The sequence below is a fragment of the Caretta caretta genome, chromosome 2 (genome assembly GCF_965140235.1).
Source record: "Caretta caretta isolate rCarCar2 chromosome 2, rCarCar1.hap1, whole genome shotgun sequence".
Classification (NCBI taxonomy): Eukaryota; Metazoa; Chordata; order Testudines; family Cheloniidae; genus Caretta; species Caretta caretta.
The window spans coordinates 3739822-3759683 of NC_134207.1; the positions used below are offsets into that span (position 1 = coordinate 3739822).

A 19862-nucleotide genomic window follows, 5' to 3' on the forward strand; every position below is an offset into this window, starting at 1 on the left:
TGGCCAGCCGTGGGGTAACAATCCATGTTTGGGAGCTGAAGAACAAGGTCAGTGGGGTGTGGATTTTCTGAGTCCTGGGTTCTCCTGGGATGAGTGCAGAGGGGTAGGAAGTGGCCTGGTCAAGCTCTTACTGGGAGCTGGAAGGGAGCAAGGAGAAATATTTTGCTAGGCAGCATGCATGCAGGCTGCACTTCACTCAGTCTAGGGCTATCTCAAGAGACAGGCCAGAGGCACTGAGCTGGGATGCAGATCCAGAGGGGCGGGTGTTGGGTTGGCCCATTTGGGAAAGAGGCTGGCCTCAGACTCAAGTCTAGTTGTGACCTTCCCCAGAATTCAGGGGGTTAGTGTCTGGGAGTTTGGTTCGGTCCATTGCAGCAACCGGGGACGCCAACCATTTAGAACCAGACAGGCGTTAACCGCACTTTGGGGGTGTTCTGTCCACAGGGATACACTATGGCTTACAGCTAGCCCAGACCACCTGGGAGAACACACTGTTCTCCCCTCAGCAGCACCCCCACACTGCAGAACCCCAAGAAAGGGGAGGAGCTGGGTGGCCTGTGAAATCAGAGTGGATCCTCTGTATCTCCTATGCCCTGGTGCCCTTTCTACTGCATGGTCCCAGAGGAGAGGCCCGATGGAAACGTACTGTTCATGATCACGCTTTGTCACTGACAAGAGAGGGCCCCACTGCTAAGGCCCGGCCCTAGGCAGACAGTGGGAGAGCAGGAACAGTGCCCTTGCACACAGGATGTGTTACAGATATCACAGCTAAATCTTGTTCAAAACAATGACAACTGGTGAACGACAGAGTTCCTGGATGGAAGCGCTGGAGCCTAGATAATGTGGTGATAGGCAATAGAAAAAAAGGAAACAAGGGAGAGAGAGAAAGTACCCTGGGCTCAGACCATGCCATCGATCGCAAAGGTTTCTTCTCCGAGGCTCTGGCCTGGGCCAGGCTGGGAGGGGAGATGAGCAACTAGCAACAGTCCTCCCTTGGTCATTGCTTCTCTAGTCTGCTCAGAGACAGCCAGACCCAGTGCTGTCGTCTGGCTTTGGAAGTGTTATGTCGCCCCTTAGAGAATGCTCTAACTGCCTGCTCCACAAGGTCACACTGCGAGGCAGAAGTGGCCACAGCACAAGCCACAGTTCTCCACAATGCAATCTGTGGCTATCCTCACCCTTAGCAGAGGTGCTGCTAAGAAAGACTACATGTCCCAGCATGCAACACTCCCTTCTAAGACCCCTGCTGGGCCCTCATGGACCACCCTGCCCTATTACAGAAGCATCCAGCTGCATCTTCTCCATTGGAAGTGAATGCCTGGTGTGCAACTCCCTGAGAGCTGGCCTGTGCAAGAAGGGTCAGAGTCACAAGGCAGCATTACCTGAAGATGCCCTCGGTCTGGTCTCCATTCAGCGCCAGCACTTCCTCAGACAGTCTGGTTTGCACCCAGGGGAGCTGCCGATCTGGGTACCTCTCCTTCTGCATGTTCATGATCTCCTGCAGGGAGCTCCCAAACATGGAGGGGCTGAACACTGCGTTCTTTGCATGCCGGATCTCCTCAATATTCGGCTTCTTCAGGCCCTGCAAGAGATGGAACCAAGACAAACATGAAGGCCCAGAGATACATGCACAGTCGTTACTCAAGTAGCAAGTCAAAACCAATTTACACCCTGCTCCAACGCCTGGCCTGGCCCGAGAGAGCTGCCAAATTCCATTTTCCTGCCATTTTCCCACCATGCGTTCAAAAAAAAAGTCACATCTTTGGAGCAAGAATGTTTTCTCCAACCCTCCTTAGTCTTGAAAATGGCAGAACCATTTGGGCTCAAATCTTACAAAAATAAATAAATAAATAAAAAGTGGTCCTGGATAGTGTCCAAGGCCTGTTGTAGCCAGACAGGGGAAAGTCTTCAGTCCGCTGTGCACAGCCCCTTGGAATGGAAAGTCTTGTGCCACAGTAACGAGAGGTGTGGCTCTGAGGTCTCCTAGAAACAAGTCCCATAACAGCAGCAACAGAAGCCCTTGGCACTGCTCTAGCATGCTCTCCATACATCCCATAGCACTTTACAGGGGAGGGGAAGGATCCTTAATCCCAGAGCTGGGGAAACCAAGGCACAGAGCGGGGAAGGTCCACACTTTCAGACTTAGACTCTCATTTGGGGTGCCTGATTTCCCAACGTTTTGAGCACCCAGAACTTCCACTGAAGTTCAATGCAAACTGCTGAATACGAGGCTGCTCTCAGCTGGCTACCTAAGCAAAGAGGGAGAGGCCTCACTTTCATCACCCGAGTCTGATCACTTTGGCCTACACACACAAAGCTGACTCAGAGACTGATGGAGGCTCGAACTTCCCGAGCTCCTCCCTGCTCTGGGTTTAGAACGGGTATCTCAAACTCAAATCACCACGAGGGCCACATGAGGACTAGTACATTGGCCCAAGGGCCGCATCACTGACACCTTTTCATACAATGATACAAAAGTATAGTCAAAAATAGGACTCTTTTTTTATTTTTAGATCATTGAAGATCTCCTGGTTAAGCCAGGGTGGTCTCTTGCCAGACTTCCGATCTTTGCTACACAGTGGGATAGTTTCCTCTTGTGCCCTTAATAATGTATCTTTGAAAAAACTATGTATGCACTTTCGGTGGAGGGGGAGCAGTCTAGTGGCCAGAGCACAGGACTGGGAGTGAGGGGCCTCCTCCTGGTTCTGGCAATGACTCTCTCTGTATGACCAGTTGCATGGAGGGTCTCTGAGTGCTTCACAAACCTTAAACAATTAAGCTTCACACACAGCTTGAGAGAGAGGGGATCTCTTACTCCCTGTCTCGGAGACCCACAGGGGCAGCAGCAGAGTCGGGAATAGAGGCCAGCTCTCCAGACTCCAGATACAGGTTTTAGCCACAGGCTCATCATTCTGGCCAAGCCTCCCAGGGTGAAGGTCTGGTTTGGGGATCTGCTGCTTCTTCTCATGGTTCCCTTTGTCTCCCGTTTCACCATGGTGGCCTCTGTGGCCCTATGACCAGTTAGGAGGGGACCACGCTGGGGGATCCGGTTGCAGTTTTTCTGTCAGTGCAGTGGCATTGCCATCCCTGGAATGAAACCGCAGGCCGGGCCCCTGAGGGCATTTCCTCTTCCCCTGAAGTTCACTTCACAGTTCACTGCACCTGTCATCTGGCTGCCACTCGCTGTACAGCCGTGCCCTGTGACCCATAGGAGCCCGTGTCTGTCGTCTGGCTGCCATACGCTGTACAGCCGCGCCCTGTGAGCCCCACAAGCCTGCGCCTGTCGTCCGGCTGCCACTCGCTGTACAGGCACGGCCTCTGAGCCCCAGGAGGCTACAGAAGCAGCGGAGGAGGCCAGGAGAGGGGAGAGCTCACGTCAATGGGCTCCCACCTCCTGTGCTCTGCTGGATCCGTACCTAGAGGCCAGACCGGGCCATACAGGTCAGTTTGCAAAGCCCTAAGGCTGGATTAATCTCTGTGAGCAATGTGCAGGGGAGGGAGATGGGTCCCAGCTGGCTGCTGGGCCATCTCTAACAATGTGGTTGGTGTTTCTCCTGCACACCCATTGTGGGAGGTAGTGTGGTCTAGTGGCCTGAGCAGACTGTTATTACTTCGCCTGCACGAAAGGAAGCTACTTGCCACTAATCTCCCTCCCTCCCTCCCTCCCTCCCTCCCTTTCTTTCTTTCTTTCTTTCTTTCTTTCTTTCTTTCTTTCTTTCTTTCTTTCCATGAAGGGTGTTTGCAGGAAAATGGGATCTTTGTTGCTCAGGATTTCACTTGCTCTAGCTGCTTATTTCCTGTCCTGACATACTAGAGTGTCCGGCGGGCGAAGGGGACTATTAATATTACTTGCATAGTGGTAGCTCTGAGGAACCCTCATCGTGGGCCACACTGTGCTAGGCACTGTACAAACAGAACAAACAGATGATCCCTGCCTCAAGGAGCCTCCACTCTAGGTGGCCAGGTGAAGAGGGCTTTAGGAATGGGCAGACAGAACAAGCAGCACAGACTTTGTACATGATCATCTTTCTGGGCTATTGATCCTAGGAGGAGGAAGAGAAATGCAAAAAGGAGCCGAATCCATTTTCCCCTGATCCTTTTAATGCCGCTCAGCCTCTGCCATTACAGTGATCACATTAGGCACCAACTAAGCTCTGATGGGATGTAAGGGGACCCACTGCATGGGTGAACGTCAGTCATAATCTTTAGGTTTCTTGTGTAGCTGGAGAGGAGGCACGATCGAATGGCTAAAGCACAGGACTGGGAGTCAAGGGACCTGGCTTCCAGTTCCACTTCCAGCATCCAATGAAGTGAGCTGTAGCTCAAGAAAGCTCATGCTCAAACAAATTGGTTAGTCTCTAAGGCGCCACTAGTATTCCTTTTCTTTTTGCGAATACAGACAACATGGCTGCTACTCTGAAACAGTTCCAGTTCTGCTGCCCATGTGCCGTGTGACCTTGGTCAAGTCACATCCCACTCCATGCCTCAGTTTCCCCATGTGTCAAATAACGATAATGATAGTGAACTTCCTCCAGAGGAGGTTGGGCTGGGGGCCTCAATTCATTGTCTGTAGAAGGCTTTGAAACACTCAGTGGGAAGGGGTTAGAGAGATGTAAAGGGTTATTTCTTAGCTCTGCAAAACGCACTGGGACATAATTAACGCAGAAGATGTTACACAAAGTACAGCTGTTGTTGTACATTTCCCATGAGGTGTCAATGACCCTTTAAGTTTGGTTTCCAGGGAACACTTGGAGTTCACATGCACCCTCCCTGGCCCTGCTCGAAAGCTGTTGGCTAAGCTCTTTCTCGGCTAGCGATATGTTTACGTCAAGCTCAGAAGCGTGTGATTTCCCCCCTTTCCCTGTTCCAGGTTTCTCCAGATGGTTTGAGCATTATGCTGCACATTCTCTCATGTACTGAGAACCGGTAACTACAGCCATTTGTCTTAATGAAAGAGCAAGATCAACGACTCATCTGGCATCTTCCCTAGGAGAGGCAAACCTCTGTAGTTCCACTACTTGGGAGATTAAAAGCAAACACTGAAGTTATCATCAGGAACAGAAACATTAACCAGAGAAAAGCAAGAGGGATGGTAAGATAAGGGGCAGCTCACAATGCTTAGCAACAAGACCCGTGGCTAATCTAATTTTCAACAGCGAGGCGCAGCACATGGTGACTACAGGTCCCAGCATGCACCACTCCAACCTGAGCCAGGCGGCAGGCTGCTTGGCTCAAGGTGAGGCATTGCATGTTGGGTCCTGCAGCCTGAAAGGCCATACTCAATATGAGCCATTTTATACTGACTATGGGCTACTGTCTGCCCCGTCCCGCACGGTGAGTAGTGCCTTGCTCTAGGAGTAACTCCACTGAAATAAATGGCACCACTTGAGCTGCACGCTGCTCCTCACCATCAGTAAAGGTGGGAGAGTCTGACACTATGGGTAGCCCTCGGGGCCCTGCATAGTCAACCATGCGGCCCTCCGCTGTCCAAAAGGAGCCCTCTCCCCTGTGCTCTGGTTAGGAGAATGCTCCAGCCTCTGCTTTGTGTGGGGAACAATGAGTCCATGAAATGGACTGGGTCTTTGATGGCAAGACACTAGATGCCACCTCCTGGCCCAGCAATGGATACCAGCCACGCTGGGAAAGCCCCCCAGGAGCTGTGAGTGAGATCGGCCTGACCTTTGCATTGCCTGGCGCTCTGTGTCACTGACTTGAGGGGACACGGACAAGAGCAACAGGCCCCAGACTCGACACATCTTCATTCTTGTCCTTGTGATTCATCTTTTGCGTTTCTCTCCAAAACTAATGCTTCTGCACAAGCCATGCCAGCTGCCAAGCACTGAGATTCTACACAGCCAATCGCCTGGGAGCAACCCTATGATAACAAGCCAGCGAGCACCAGAAGATGAGGAACAAGTGAGCGAGGGAATGGGGTGGATGCTTATGATGGGCAGCTGCACAGGTATATATGAGATTAGCACACCAGCGGCACTGCATGCATAACACCAGGCAGCTGGAGCTCCGTGACACGCTGTGGTAAGGAGGGAGCACAGCCCCTGGATTTTCAGGGAGAGCCTTAATACCCCAATAGCGGTATCAAATTACTCCTCCTAGCCTGCTTTAAATTCTGACAGGTGGGTCCAAGCTGCAGAGGTTCCGCTCTAGATTCAGCTGTTCCCAGAGTACAGGGGTGTCTGGATTTTGGGGGCTTGGTTTAGGCCGATCTGTATTTAAAGAGCTGGGTTTTGGTTTATAAATTATAACTCCTGTGCTGGAAACCCTACTGACGGTTAGGAATGGAAACTCAGGAGATCACAGTGGGCACAGCACATGGCCTACCACTGGTGGGGGTTTTCAATTAGGCTGTTTCCACAGACTTTGCCCTTTTCACTGCAGCCATCCTGTGACTTTGCTTAAACATTTGCCATGACAAAAGCCCCAGCCAGCGCTGCTCGTAGCCAGTAACAGAGCGAGACAGCAACCAGCCCTTGGCATGGGAGTGTGAGAGCACCCCCTTCGGGAACAGACTCCTCCTCACAGAGAGCAGGGGATTCCTCTGACAGCCCTCCTAGCAATCACCAGTGTGTCACCAGGAGCCTACAAGCTTCAGCCCCAAGGAGTGCCAAGTGCTTAAGCTCAGCTCCTGCCCAGGGTGTAAACTCCACAGCAGCAGAGATCTGCTTCCAGCCCTGGGGAGCTGAAGGCTGCAGTAAACGGGAAGGCAAAGAACCACAGCCGATAGACTCCTGGCGTATTGAGGCGGGCTGGACTGGCATCGGGCTGCACAGCCCTGGATAGCCAGGGGTGTACTGCACACCACAGATACACTTCAAAGCGCCAGAGCAAAATGGACACAAAGCCACGCAAGTGGGGGCAGGGCAGTGCAAGAGGCCTTGTCTGAATCACCACTAATCTCTCGCTCACTCGGAGGGGTAGGAAGTGTGAAGAGGCTGCAGGCTCCCTGCCTCATCCCCTCTGGCACTGGTGGGTTTGGATGGGAGTGGCCGCAATCTGACTACGGCCTCTCTCCTGTTGAGTAGTAACTTACTCTAGGAGTAGGGTGACCATATTTCCTAAAGTAAAAATGGGACGGCTGGGGCTCGCCTGAGCCGCCCTCTGCCCCCCGTGGCTGGGGCTGTTCCCCTGAGGCCACTGCTGCCCACGGCTAGGGCTGATCCCGCCGAGTCCCCTGCCCCCCGTGGCTGACCCCTCCCCCCCGAGCTGCCTGCCGCCTGTGCCTGGGACTGGATCCCCCAACCTCCACACTGCCCGCGGCTGGGGCTGACCACCCCGAGATCTGCACCGGCTGGGGCTGGGCCCTGAGCCCCACTGCTTGGCACCTCACATTGCTCCCTCCCCGGCAATGTTCCTCTGCACCCCCAACTCTTTTGGTAAACTGGGCGTTTGTCTGTTTGCTCCTCCCAACAGATCAGTTGGGAAGAACAAATGGGACAAATGCCCATTTTTGTAAAAAAAGTCGGGATGGCCAGGGCAGAGCTTAAAAACGGGACTGTCTCAGCCAAAACGGGACATATGGTCACCCAATCTACTGTCACCCAATCTACTCCAATCTAGGAGTAACCCTGTTGATTTCAATGGGAGTTAGGAGCCTAAATACCTGGGCCTTTGGGCCTCAGCTCCCCATGTGTAAAGTGGGGGTAACAGCACTTCTCTCCCTCTCAAGGGGCTGTGAGGACCAGGAGATGCTCAGATGTTCTGGTGATGGGTGCCAGATGGACTGGGTCTGATCCCACTGATGTACCAAGTCCTGCTGGAGTCAGTGGACTCAGCGGCTCGCAGGACTGGGCTCTGCATGAGTGCAATGGCTTCCTGCTCAGCGGTCAGAGCTGAGTGGGGACACACCTGACCTACAGAGAACTGAGTGTTTGAGTTAAGAGAACTGGTATTTGCACGCTGTGTGAGCTCCACAAGCCCATTCATCTGGGCCAACCTCTTACTGTACATGACTCAAAAGCTCTCTTTATAAGGGCTGGCACCCAGTTCCGAAAGCAGACAAGAGATAGCTTAATATTGGCAGGAGGATCCCAAGTCCCCATAATCCCCAAGAAGACATGAGTGGCTGGGAGAAGCAGGAAGAGATGACAGACCTGAGCCATGGTGCTGCGCTGATGGAAAAGGAAACACACTGAAATTCAGCGAGCAGTTGTCTAACTGGCTCCAGGGCAAAATCATTAGAGATGCCCTCAAAGCCATACACCCGGCGTTGCTGATGTCACAGGAATCCCGTCTACAGCAGATCAAAGTAATGCCCTGAAAGGCTTCCTGGGGAACAAGGCCAGCAGCAGAGAGCACAAGTTTGCTGGTATAGTGTGAAAAGAAAACCTGCAACCACTCTGCTCAGCATAATGACTATTTTTTGGGGTGGGGGAGAATGTGTGAATCAAAAGTCCACTAGAGGTGGGCATGGAGTAACCCCCAGATCTGGATCCCCCCAAGCACAGGATCCAGACTCAGCCTCCCTCGAGGCTTTGCAGCTGGACCCTAGTTTGGCGATCAAACCAGAGAGCCAAAGCCCTCCAAGCTTTAGGGGGCTTTCCTGAGTGTGCCATTGTGCGGGCAGGACTCTGACTCCCCCTCCGCTGGAGCATGCTGGCGTCTGAGCTGTTCTACAGAACTGAAGGCAAAAGGACAAGCCCTGGCAGGCCATTTATTCCGGGCTCAAAGGCACCCATTTTGTTTCCAGCTGCTGCACTTTGTTTCCAGCCAGGGCGGCTGTTCCTTGAATCAGTTCTGTGTTTGATTTCAAAGGTCAACAGGATATTTAACATAAATCAGCCCTTGATGGCCGGAATCATGACAAATTTCATTCTAATTGCAAAGTCCTAGTATGCAGTGGAGCTGGCTGGATGTCTCTATGAAAACTGGAGTGTCCTGCTGAGAAGGATCCCTCAGAGAGCCTCATAAACAAGGGCTTACATTTCCGCTCTTTCTGAGTCTCCAACAACCACTGCTCAGTTTGCCAACCACAATGTATTGATTTTCTGAAGTCCTACAAGCTGACCCGGAGGCACAGCCTGGCACAAAACTCCCAAGCTGTATTCTTTTCCCTCCATGTATCAGTGGCCAGTCATTCTCGTCACAGCAGCTGTTACCCAGTTATCATCAGATGCTAGGGGGGAGAGACGGAAACAAGGCAGCCAATCCCCCAATGTGTTAACTCCCTCAAGTCTTTATTACTCCTGAATGAGCTGGGGTGACACTGATTTCAGTGGGACATGAACAGCATGGGAAGAGCCATGCAGGATCAGTGCTAAGGGACTGCAGGAGTGGGACCCAGCCACTTTGTTGGCACTGACATTGGAGTACACTACCCAGCTGACCAGGGACTGACAAGAGACCAGGCCCTCAGCAAAGCCTTATCCATCTGTCTGCTCTAGTGATCGACATGCTTACAAGCCTGCACCACCTTTGATGGAAGAATGAAGACGTCACACCATACAAGTGTGAGCAACAGGGTCACTTCTTATGGGAGAAACAAACGAACGGGAAAGGACTGGACATCATGTGAAGATGTTATGGCAATGCTCAGGCTGCTTGAGCTGCAATCAGTGGTTTTCTCTTCCATAGCACATCCCACTGGAGCTCTTCACAGCATGCACAAGACTCCCAGGAGGCAAGGCAGTGCGATTCACTGATGGTGAGTTGGAGTTCCCATTGCATTACCCCAATAGCTGAGAGTGACATTCGAGAGTTCCCAAGTCCTGTGTCTAACCACAAAACTGTCCTCCCTTGCGGGGTGCTGGAAGGCAATGATTGCTTTGCATCTCACTAGAGGCACCTGGTCCTGGTGACCCTCAGGACTGATTGTACATGGCTGGGTAGCCATAAATGGTGCCAGTGTTTATGGAAACGAAGGGGCCTCTTCGAGGAAGGTTAGTGTGGCCATTAGCACCTGCAAATAGCTCTGGTGATGCTTCTGCTATGAAATCGTTTCATATCTTAATGTCCTAATGACAGCCCCAACCCATCTACTCTAGGTATAGTCTGGGCATGCTGCAATTACTCAAGCACATTATTTGATTCCTTCCATAAATGCCAGCTGACTTGCAGGCCTGGCCAGCATGCTGAGACAGGCCTTGTAAAGCTGACCATGACCTAGCTATGCGCAGAGGCCAGCTGTCTATTCTTGTCCTTTGAGATCTTTCCATGGACTGGATGACTAGAAAATGCCCGTTGGAAACCATGGAGCTGCCCACCTTCAACATCCTTGCTCTTGGGCTATTTCAAGGTCTTTCTCACCTACTGAAGTTCAGATGCCAGCTGTCGCAAGAAGAGGATCCTACCTTCTGGGATATGCAGCCAGGTCATATCCCTGTCTCCCCTGGCTGATCTTATCACACAACAGCTAGGCACTGGTCCCATGAAGGTTGGATTATTGTAATGCAGCCCAGGGGAGCTCACTCAGCAGAGAGGTTAGTCAGACATCTGCAATTCGCTCACAAACTCCTCTCTACTCTGTGCGCTAACATCCTCTTGCTCCTCATCACATGGAGCTTGCCCTCGGCCTGCAAAATGAATGCTACAAACATCTACAATCACATAAATGTTTGCAGGGGAATTTAAAGGACTGGGGAAAGGTGCCATGTTAGCAGCTCTGGGGACTGAGCAGGGAGAGCATAGGCTGAGTCCTGACAGACCTTCCATACACACACCGCACCAGTATGCTTCACCCGTGTGCTGGACGGACCACCACAAATGGCAGAAGGACACCTTGCCGCTGTAGCCTATTCATTGACCTTTCTGTTGACACTGCCCACAAGAGAACTAATGGTCCTAACAGAGATGGTGGGTTCAGTGATGTGGACTCCTGCCATTGAGGTCTGGATGAGACACACCAAACTCATTCCACCCAACGGATGTCAGATGGCAGCTTCTGGTCACTCTCACCTGGATGGGATTTGACCCCACGACATGGAGAAGAAAAACTCTGCACCCTTTTGCTATATGCCCATGACACAGAGCCCCTTGTGACTCGTTTTTATGAGCATAGTCATTCTCCAGTACAGTGCTAATAGCTTACAGATGCACTTCAGGTTCTTGCCTGGGTTGATTTTCATGGATGTTGTTTGTAAATGGGGTAATTCAGAAGGGCATAGAATAAATCAAATCAAAATTGAACTGAAAAGCTGGGGCCATGCTATGAGCCAGACCCAGGAGACCCACCTCTCATCATCGGCACTCTGGGATTTTCAGGGAACACAATTCCCTGCCTCAGATGCGCCTCTTATCAAGGCTTGAAATTGCCACGGGAAAGTTCAGGTTGGATAGACTCTAATCTTGTTTTTTTACATCCTGGGGAACTGGAGGAAGCAGCAAGAATTGGCAAGGGCAGACTTTCAATTATTTCATTTTATTTATTTATTTGGATTTTTCCATTTGCATCTGCCTCATGCCATCGGTGTGTTTCACGCACTGGACACACACACACAGAGCCACTAGATCTGAAACACAGGCCTCCTGGACAGTGTTCCCTCCTATCGGCCTGGCCTCCACCAGAACCTCCTCCTTTCATGGCCCACTCACCCCCCAATTTCCCAGGCTATGCCTGGGCAAACGGGAATTCTCCAGCCTGTTCTGAAGGTCACTGGATCTAGTGAACCAAGATGGGCATCAGCTCAGGTAGGTAGGACCCAAAGCGTTCAGGGACTGCTAGTTCACCCTCAAACCCTTGACCTCCCCCACATACCAGCTGGCAGCCAGTGCAGGTCCCAAAGCTCATACGTCCCATGCTCTTAGCAATAACTGTTATTTCCAGATTGCTGGAAAGTGTGGCCCCATATGGATTCCAGTCCAGTAGCCCGACGGCAAGGTGACAAAGGCACAGAGAGATGAGGCAAGGATCCCCCATTCACAAAGAAAGGACCCAACTGCCTTGCCAGGTACAGACAGGTGTGGAGAAGAGGAGATGGCACTAGACAGGGACTCATGGGACCAAGATTCTGTTCCTAACTCTGACTTGCTGTGTGAGCTTGGGCAAGTCACTTCCTCTCTCTGTGCCTAGATCAGTGGCTCTACAGACTACTGGCCCCCTTTCAGGAGTGTGATTTGTTTTACGTATCCCAAATTTCACCTCACTTAAAAACTACTTGCTTACAAAATTAGACATAAAAATACAAAAGTGTCACAGCACACTAGTACTGAAAAATGGCTGACTTTCTTATTTTTACAATATCATTATAAAATAAATAAATTGGAATATAAATATTGTACTTACATTTCAGTGTATAGTACATAAAGCAGTATGAACAAGTCACTGTCTGTATGAAATTTGAGTTTATACTGACTTCGCTAGAGTTTTTTATGTAGCCTGTTGTAAAACTGGGTAAATATCTAGCTGAGTTGATGTACCCCTGGAAGATATCTGTGTGCCCCCAAGGGTACACGTATGTTCCCCTGGTTGAGACCAACTAGCCTAGATCAGTGGTTCTCAAAGCCGGTCCGCTGCTTGTTCAGGGAAAGCCCATGGCGCGCCGGACCGGTTTGTTTACCTGCAACGTCCGCAGGTTCGGTTGATCGCGGCTCCCACTGGCCACGGTTTGCCGGTCCAGGCCAATGGGGGCTGCAGGAAGCGGCGCGGCCAGTGGGAGCTGTGATCGGCCGAACCTGGCTGCCCCCCAACAGATAATAGTCACTAGTGTATCAGTCCATCCCTGCTCTGCATCCCAGTCTCCATTAGGCACTTGGTTAAGACAATCCACTGCCCCAGCCATGGAAAGCTTGGTAGTCATACATGAGAATCATAGAATATAATCATAGAATATTAGGGTTGGAAGAGACCTCAGGAGGTCATCTAGTCCAACCCCCGGCTCAAAGCAGGACCAACCCCAACTAAATCATCCCAGCCAGGGCTTTGTCAAGCCGGGCCTTAAAAACCTCTAAGGATGGAGATTCCACCACCTCCCTAGGGAACCCATTCCAGTGCTTCACCACCCTCCTAGGGAAATAGTGTTTCCTAATATCCAACCTAAACCTCCCCCACTGCAACTTAAGACCATTGCTCCTTGTTCTGTCATCTGCCACCACTGAGAACAGCCGAGCTCCATCCTCTTTGGAGCCCCCCTTCAGGTAGTTGAAGGCTGCTATCAAATCCCCCCTCATTCTTCTCTTCCGCAGACTAAACAATCCCAGTTCCCTCAGCCTCTCCTCATAAGTCGTGTGTTCCAGCCCCCTAATCATTTTCGTTGCCCTCTGCTGGACTCTCTCCAATTTGTCCACATCCCTTCTGTAGTGGGGGGACCAAAACTGGACGCAGTACTCCAGGTGTGGCCTCACCAGTGCCGAATAAATGGGAATAATCACGTCCCTTGATCTGCTGGCCATGCTCCTACTAATGCAGCCCAATATGCCGTTGGCCTTCTTGGCAACAAGGGCCCACTGCTGACTCATATCCAGCTTCTTGTCCACTGTGATCCCCAGGTCCTTTTCTGCAGAACTGCTGCTGAGCCTGTTGGTCCCCAGCCTGTAGCGGGGCATGGGATTCTTCCTTCCTAAGTGCAGGACTCGGCCCTTGTCCTTGTTGAATCTCATCAGATTTCTTTTGGCCCTAGATGGATGCTAAAGTAGAAGCACTCTCTATGACAAGCCTGCTCCTAGCAGCTACATGTACAGGCAGAGAAACTGCATGCTGCATGGGGGGCAGGTGTTACAAGGCAGGCAGAATGACATGCTGCATGGGGGGCAGGTGTTACAAGGCAGGCAGAATGACATGCTGCATGGGGGGCAGGTGTTACAAGGCAGGCAGAATGACCTGGGCACCCACGTGTCAGAGGCATGGTTATAGTGGAGCTGCACGCTCCCCTTGCTTGCAGTTTTATATGTTTGAAGGCCATGCATTCCTATGCAGCTCTATCCCCACGCGCCAGACCCTAGGGGATGTCTACACTTGCAGGTTTTGCGCTGTCTGTTTCACCAGCGATAGGGAGCCGGGGAAAGAAAAGCGCTGGTTTGTGACTCACTCAATTCCTCAGGCGTCAGAGCGTTTACACTAGCAACACTTCCATTGCTGATGAAAGCAGCGGTGTAGGGCAGCTATCCCACAGTGCAGCTCTCTCAATAGGTCTTGGGGGGGTGGAGGGGGTGCAGAAGGCATTCAGGGTCCCTGCTCAGTGCCCCGTGCTGCCCTGCTTCATGTCTCAGGAGCCCCATTACTTCCTGATTTCTTCCATGGCATTTTTTTAAAACCTCCTGCTGTCTGGCTGCTTTTCCCTGCCACATCTACAAACAAAGGGAAAGGGAGCTTCAAACTTCCCGGGCTTTCGGAAGGAGGGGCGAGTGTCCCGTGTGTCAGAGCAGAGGAGATGCTGGCCAGAGTGGTTGCTTTTGGAACTGTGGGATATCCTTTGGAGGCCAAAGGGTGTTTACACCGCTAGAACGTGTCTTCACTTTCACAGCAGCACAAAAAGAACAGCGGTAAGAACTGTACGCCTCTCGTGAGGGTGGTTTTCTTTCTGCAGTGAAACTTCTGAGCTTCACTGCAAAAAAAGCATTAACAAGTGTAGACGCTCCCGCGGTTTGAAATGGTAAGTGTAGACATACCCCGAGTCAGATCTAAGCTAACCAGGGGCATGGGTGTTGGAGCTGGGAGGGGAGGCTGCCACAAAAGAAAAGGAGGACTTGTGGCACCTTAGAGACAACACATTTATTTGAGCATAAGCTTTCGTGAGCTATAGCTCACTTCATCGGATGCATTCAGTGGAAAATACAGTGGGGAGATTTATATACACAGAGAACATGAAACAATGGGTGTTACCATACACATTGTAACGAGGGTGATCAGGTAAGGTGAGCTATCACCAGCAGGAGAGCTGGGGGGGGGGGGGAGCGGAAACCTTTTGTAGTGATAATCAAGGTGGGCCATTTCCAGCAGTTGACAAGAACGTCTGAAGAACACTGAGGGGTGGAGGGGGGGGGAATAAACATGGCGAAATAGTTTTACTTTGTGTAATGACACATCCACTCCCAGTCTCTATTCAAGCCTAAGTTAATTGTATCCAGTTTGCAAATTAATTCCAATTCAGCAGTCTCTCGCTGGAGTCTGGTTTTGAAGTTTTTTTGTTGAAGAATTGCCACTTTTAGGTCTGTAATCGAGTGACCAGAGAGATTGAAGTGTTCTCCGACTGGTTTTTGAATGTTATAATTCTTGACGTCTGATTTGTGTCCATTTATTCTTTTATGTAGAGACTGTCCAGTTTGACCAATGTACATGGCAGAGGGGCATTGCTGGCACATGGCATATATCACATTGGTAGATGTGCAGGTGAACGAGCCTCTGATAGTGTGGCTGATGTGATTAGGCCCTATGATGGTGACCCCTGAATAGATATGTGGACACAGTTGCCAACGGGCTTTGTTGAACCACTAACCCAGAAACCTATCCTTGCAGCCTATGCCAGTGGGGCACCCGAAAGACTATCCTTCGTCTGGCCCAGGCTTCCATGGCCAATCCCAGGAAAGCCTGCACAACTGGGCTCCAATGCTCACCCCCAGCGCTGTGCTTTGACACGAGCACACCCTTGCTCTGTTCCCCACCGACTCCTCGCCAGCTCACCCCCATTCCTGTGAAGGATCAGCCATTGTTTTGCAGTACAGAGGAGGTTGTGACAAACAGCACTGGGCACATCCTCTCGGCAGGGCGTATATTGGACTGCAGATTATTGTACATGCCACAGTGTTCACACATATCCAAAGTGATTACAGGGCCTCCCTAGGGACAAAAGAGCATAATCCTTTTCCCTTGTCCCTATCGTACTTTGAGTGCAGGACCCATTGGTATCATGGTATAAAGTGCCATGATGTAGCACAGCTTGTGACAGCAGTATCCTCCTGCTCTTGGGGAGGGGAAGGAATGAGGAAAAACAGCCCATGTGTATATGTACTGGGGCATAAGAATAGCCATACTAGGTCAGACCAATGATCCACTGAGCCCAGTATCCTGTCTACTGACAGAGGCCAGTAGCAGACCTTCAGGGGGAGTGTACAGATCATGGCAATTTTGGAGCGATCCACCCTTGTCTTCCTCTCCCAGCTTCTGGCAGTCAGATGTTTAGGGTCGCCCCAAGCATGGGGTTACATCCCTGACCATCTTGGCTAATAGTCACTGATGGACCTATTCTCAATGAACTTATCTAGTTCTTTGAAGCCAGTTACACTTTTCACCTTCACAACTTCCCATGGCAATGAGTTCCACTGGATAATGGTGTGTCGTGTGAAAAAATATTTCCTTTTGTTTGTTTTAAACTGGAATTTCATTGGGTGACCCCTGGTTTTTGTATTGTGTGAAAGGGTAAATAATACTTCTCGTTCTAATATCGAAACCCTCACTGCTTTGCCTGTCTCTTTTCAATAACTGGAGTCCCTGCCCTGGATGGGTATCCTCACGGCAAGAGGATCTCCTGACATCATGTGGAAGGTGGGTCCCAACTATGGGATTGTTTCCCTCCTCTTCAGTTTGATCTGCTGCTGCCCTGAGACTTTCATCCTCCTCAACAGTGCACGGGCTGTCGGACAGGAGGTGGGACCACTCTACCCTGTCCTTGAAAGTCTCCTTTATGTACCTCTGTGTCCCCCTCTGCTGCTCCAGTTCAGCCACTCTGACCCCCAGCGCCTGTCTTTATCTCTGAGGGCCACGAGTTGCTTGCACAGAGTGCACACGTATGCCACCTGCCCATGAGCAGGTCATCATACATGTTGCACTCAATGCAATAAGCTGCATAGCCATCACCCTGCTGCCAGCTTTCTGCCTGCATTTCTGTTCTTGGAGCTTATTTATGTAGCCCAGGTTAACAGTAGGTTTGTTAAGCATATTGGGATTTCTTTATTCTGTCAGTTGCTTTTCTGAAGCCCTGCACCCTGGCCCTTCCTGATTGCTAGCACAGCCCACCACAGGTGGGAGCAGTTGGGTGCAAATTAAGGCAGCCTGCAGGCTCCAGCAGAAGTGCAGGCTCCTGGCAAGTGGCCAGGGCATCTCTCAGCTAAGCAACGTTTGGGCATCTCTAGTGTTGGGCAACGAGGGACACTGTGCTCTAACGACAGACATTAGAGGAAGGACGAGCTTGTAGTGAAGACAGTGAGCTGGGACTCAGGAGTCCTGGGTTCGGTTCCCAGCTCTCTATGTGCTTGGGGGAAAGTCACTTTGCTATGTCTGCGTCTCAGCTGTTCATCAGTTCAGTCAGGAACAAGAGCACTCCTTTCCTCCCACCCTGTATCTGTCTTGCCTATGTAGATTGGGAGCTCTTTGGAGCTGGGATTGTATTTTACTATGTTTGTACAACACCTAGCACAGTGGGGCCTCTAGACACGACCAGTGTAGTTCTTCCCCTACAAGAGGCAGCACTGCAGTCTGTACAGCTTAGCTCTCCGACTTTCCATCCTTAATAAGAATTGCTACCTGTGAGGCAGCAGGGAGGGGGGAGCGTTGACCTGGGAATGTGCCCTGGGGATGGGAGACCTGAGAGCCTGTCACCTGAGCCAGGATGGGGAGGGGGAGGTAACACCTCTGCCCAGGAATGTGAAGACAGGCTGAGAAGGGAGCCTGCCGGGGGGTGGGGGTGTTAGTTAGTTTCAGTTTGGTGCTGGGTGGAGGAACGTAGGGAACCCCAGGGCTGGGATCTAAGCTTCCTGCTCCCCCAGAAGGACTTGACTGAGGGGTCCAGGGTGTACCCACAAGCTCTGTTTTGGACTGTGTTCCTGTTGTCCAATAAACCTTCTGTTTTAGTGGCTGGCTGAGAGTCTCAGTGAATCCCAGGAAGAGGGGTGCAGGGCCTGGACTCCCCCACACTCCGTGACACTACCCTAAGGGGTGAGAAAGAGTCGATCCTTTAGAAGCTGTAAATAGCTTAAGCACACCAGATGGGGGAAAGTAACTTTCCTAATGAGTGAGTAATGAGAGAACTGACGGGCGCCTTGTAATGCTTAATTGTGGAAAGTTTTATTTCAGTGCTCAGTAACTTTGATTAGCACTGTGCTGGGGTTTAATTGAATTGAAATCCGAGCTACAAATAAAAATCTAATCGGTTTTGTTTGGGAAGCAGCTGCGGCTGTGCTTGGTTGATTCTAAAGTGAAAATGACCCCACTGCAGAGGGAGGGAGGGGGGACAGATACAAGAGCCAGGCACCACACATGTCCCGCTTCAGTGGACTGCAGCAGGACATATGTGGTGCCTGGCCCTTGAGTTTGGTCCCCCTGCGCTGGAGTCAACTTCACTGCCAGGGAGACAGAAATCCTGTCCACGAAGGGTTAAAACCACCCGTTGTCTCAGGAACCTCACAGCCTGTGATGCTCTCGAAAAGCAATTATAACTCTAGTCCTGTGCTTAAGGCATGAAAAATACATGTATTCATTGAAAGCTATAATCAAGAAGTGAAAAATCAGTCACGGCAAGCCAGGGCAGAGCACTTGCTTCCATGACTTTGTCTAACAGTATGAAAGGCACTTTCCCATTTGTCGTTTATTTTCATTCCAGTCACACTGCTCTCTTTCTGCCGGATCTTCCACTGGGGGACTGGAAAGACCCATCCACAGCTTCTGAAGACCTGGCGTACCTGGATTACCCTCTGCCACATTTCATAAGAATGGCTATAGTGGGTAAGACCAATGGTCCATCTAGCCCAGTATCCTGTCTTCTTATAGTGGCTGGTGCCAGATGCTTCAGAGGGAATGGACAGAACAGGACAATTTATTGAGTGAACTATCCCCTGTCGTCCAGTCCCGACTTTTGGCAGTCAGAGGCTTAGGGACACCCAGAGCATGGTGTTGCACCTTTGACCACCTTGGCTAATTACCATTGATGGACCTATCCTCCAAGAACTTGTCTCATTCTTCTTTGTACTCAGTGATACTTTTGGCCTTCACACCATCCCCTGGCACCGTGTTCCACGGGCTGACTGTGCGTTGTGTGAAGTCGTACTTCCTCTTTTTTTGTGTTTGTTTTAAACCTGCTGCCTATGAATTTCATTGTGTTTATGTGAAGGGATACATAACGCTTACCATTCATGAATGTACAGACCTCTATCCCTCCTTGGTCATCTCTTTTCTAAGATAAACAGTCCCCGTTTTTTCAATCTCTTCTCATACGGAAGCTGTTCTATATCCCCAATCATTTTTGTTGCCCTTCTCTGCACTTTTTCCAATTCTAATATATCTTTTCTGAGCGAGGGTGACCAGAACTGTATGCGGTATTGAAGGTGTAGGAATACCATGGATTTTTATAATGGCATTATGATTTTTTTTATCTTATTATCTATCCCTTTCCTAATGGTCCCTAACTTTCTGTTCACTATTTTGAGTGACGCTGAACATTGAGCAGCTATTTTCAGAGAACTATCCACAATGACGCCAAGATCTCTTTCTTGCATGGTAACATCTAATTTAGACCCTGTCACTTTGTATGTATAGTTAGGATTATGTGCGTTACTTTGCATTTCTCAACATTAGGTTTTATCTGCCATTTTGTTGTGCAGTCACCCAATTTAATGAGATCCCTTTGTAACTCATCGCAGTCAGCTTTGGACTCAACTATCTTGAGTAATTTAGTATTGTTTGCAAACTTTGCCATCTCATTGTTTATCCCTTTTTTCAGATCACGTAGGAATATGTTGAACAGCACTGGTCCCAGTACAGATCCCTAAGAGACCCTGTTATTTACTTCTCTCTCATTTACCTCTGTGAAAAGTGACCATTTATTTCTACCCTTTGACTCCTATCTTTTCATCATTTACTGTCCATGGCAGGACCTTCCCTCTTATCCCATGATTGCTTACTCTGCTTAAGAGTCTTTGGTGATAGACATTGTCAAAGGCTTTCTGAAAGGAATCTGAGTTACACAGGAAAGAATTTTCTGTAG

At 50.4% G+C, this 19862-nt stretch overlaps 1 protein-coding gene across 2 annotated transcripts in view; it reads right to left on the reverse strand.

Moving 5' to 3' along the window:
- Positions 1 to 19862, reverse strand: part of ARHGAP39 (Rho GTPase activating protein 39) — a 417477-nt gene that overhangs the window by 30771 nt on the left and 366844 nt on the right. For both annotated transcript variants that reach the window (XM_048841846.2, XM_048841845.2), the window contains one exon: positions 1383 to 1582. In XM_048841846.2, coding sequence (XP_048697803.1) covers positions 1383 to 1582 — 200 coding nt within the window. The remainder of the gene's footprint in view (positions 1 to 1382; positions 1583 to 19862) is intronic.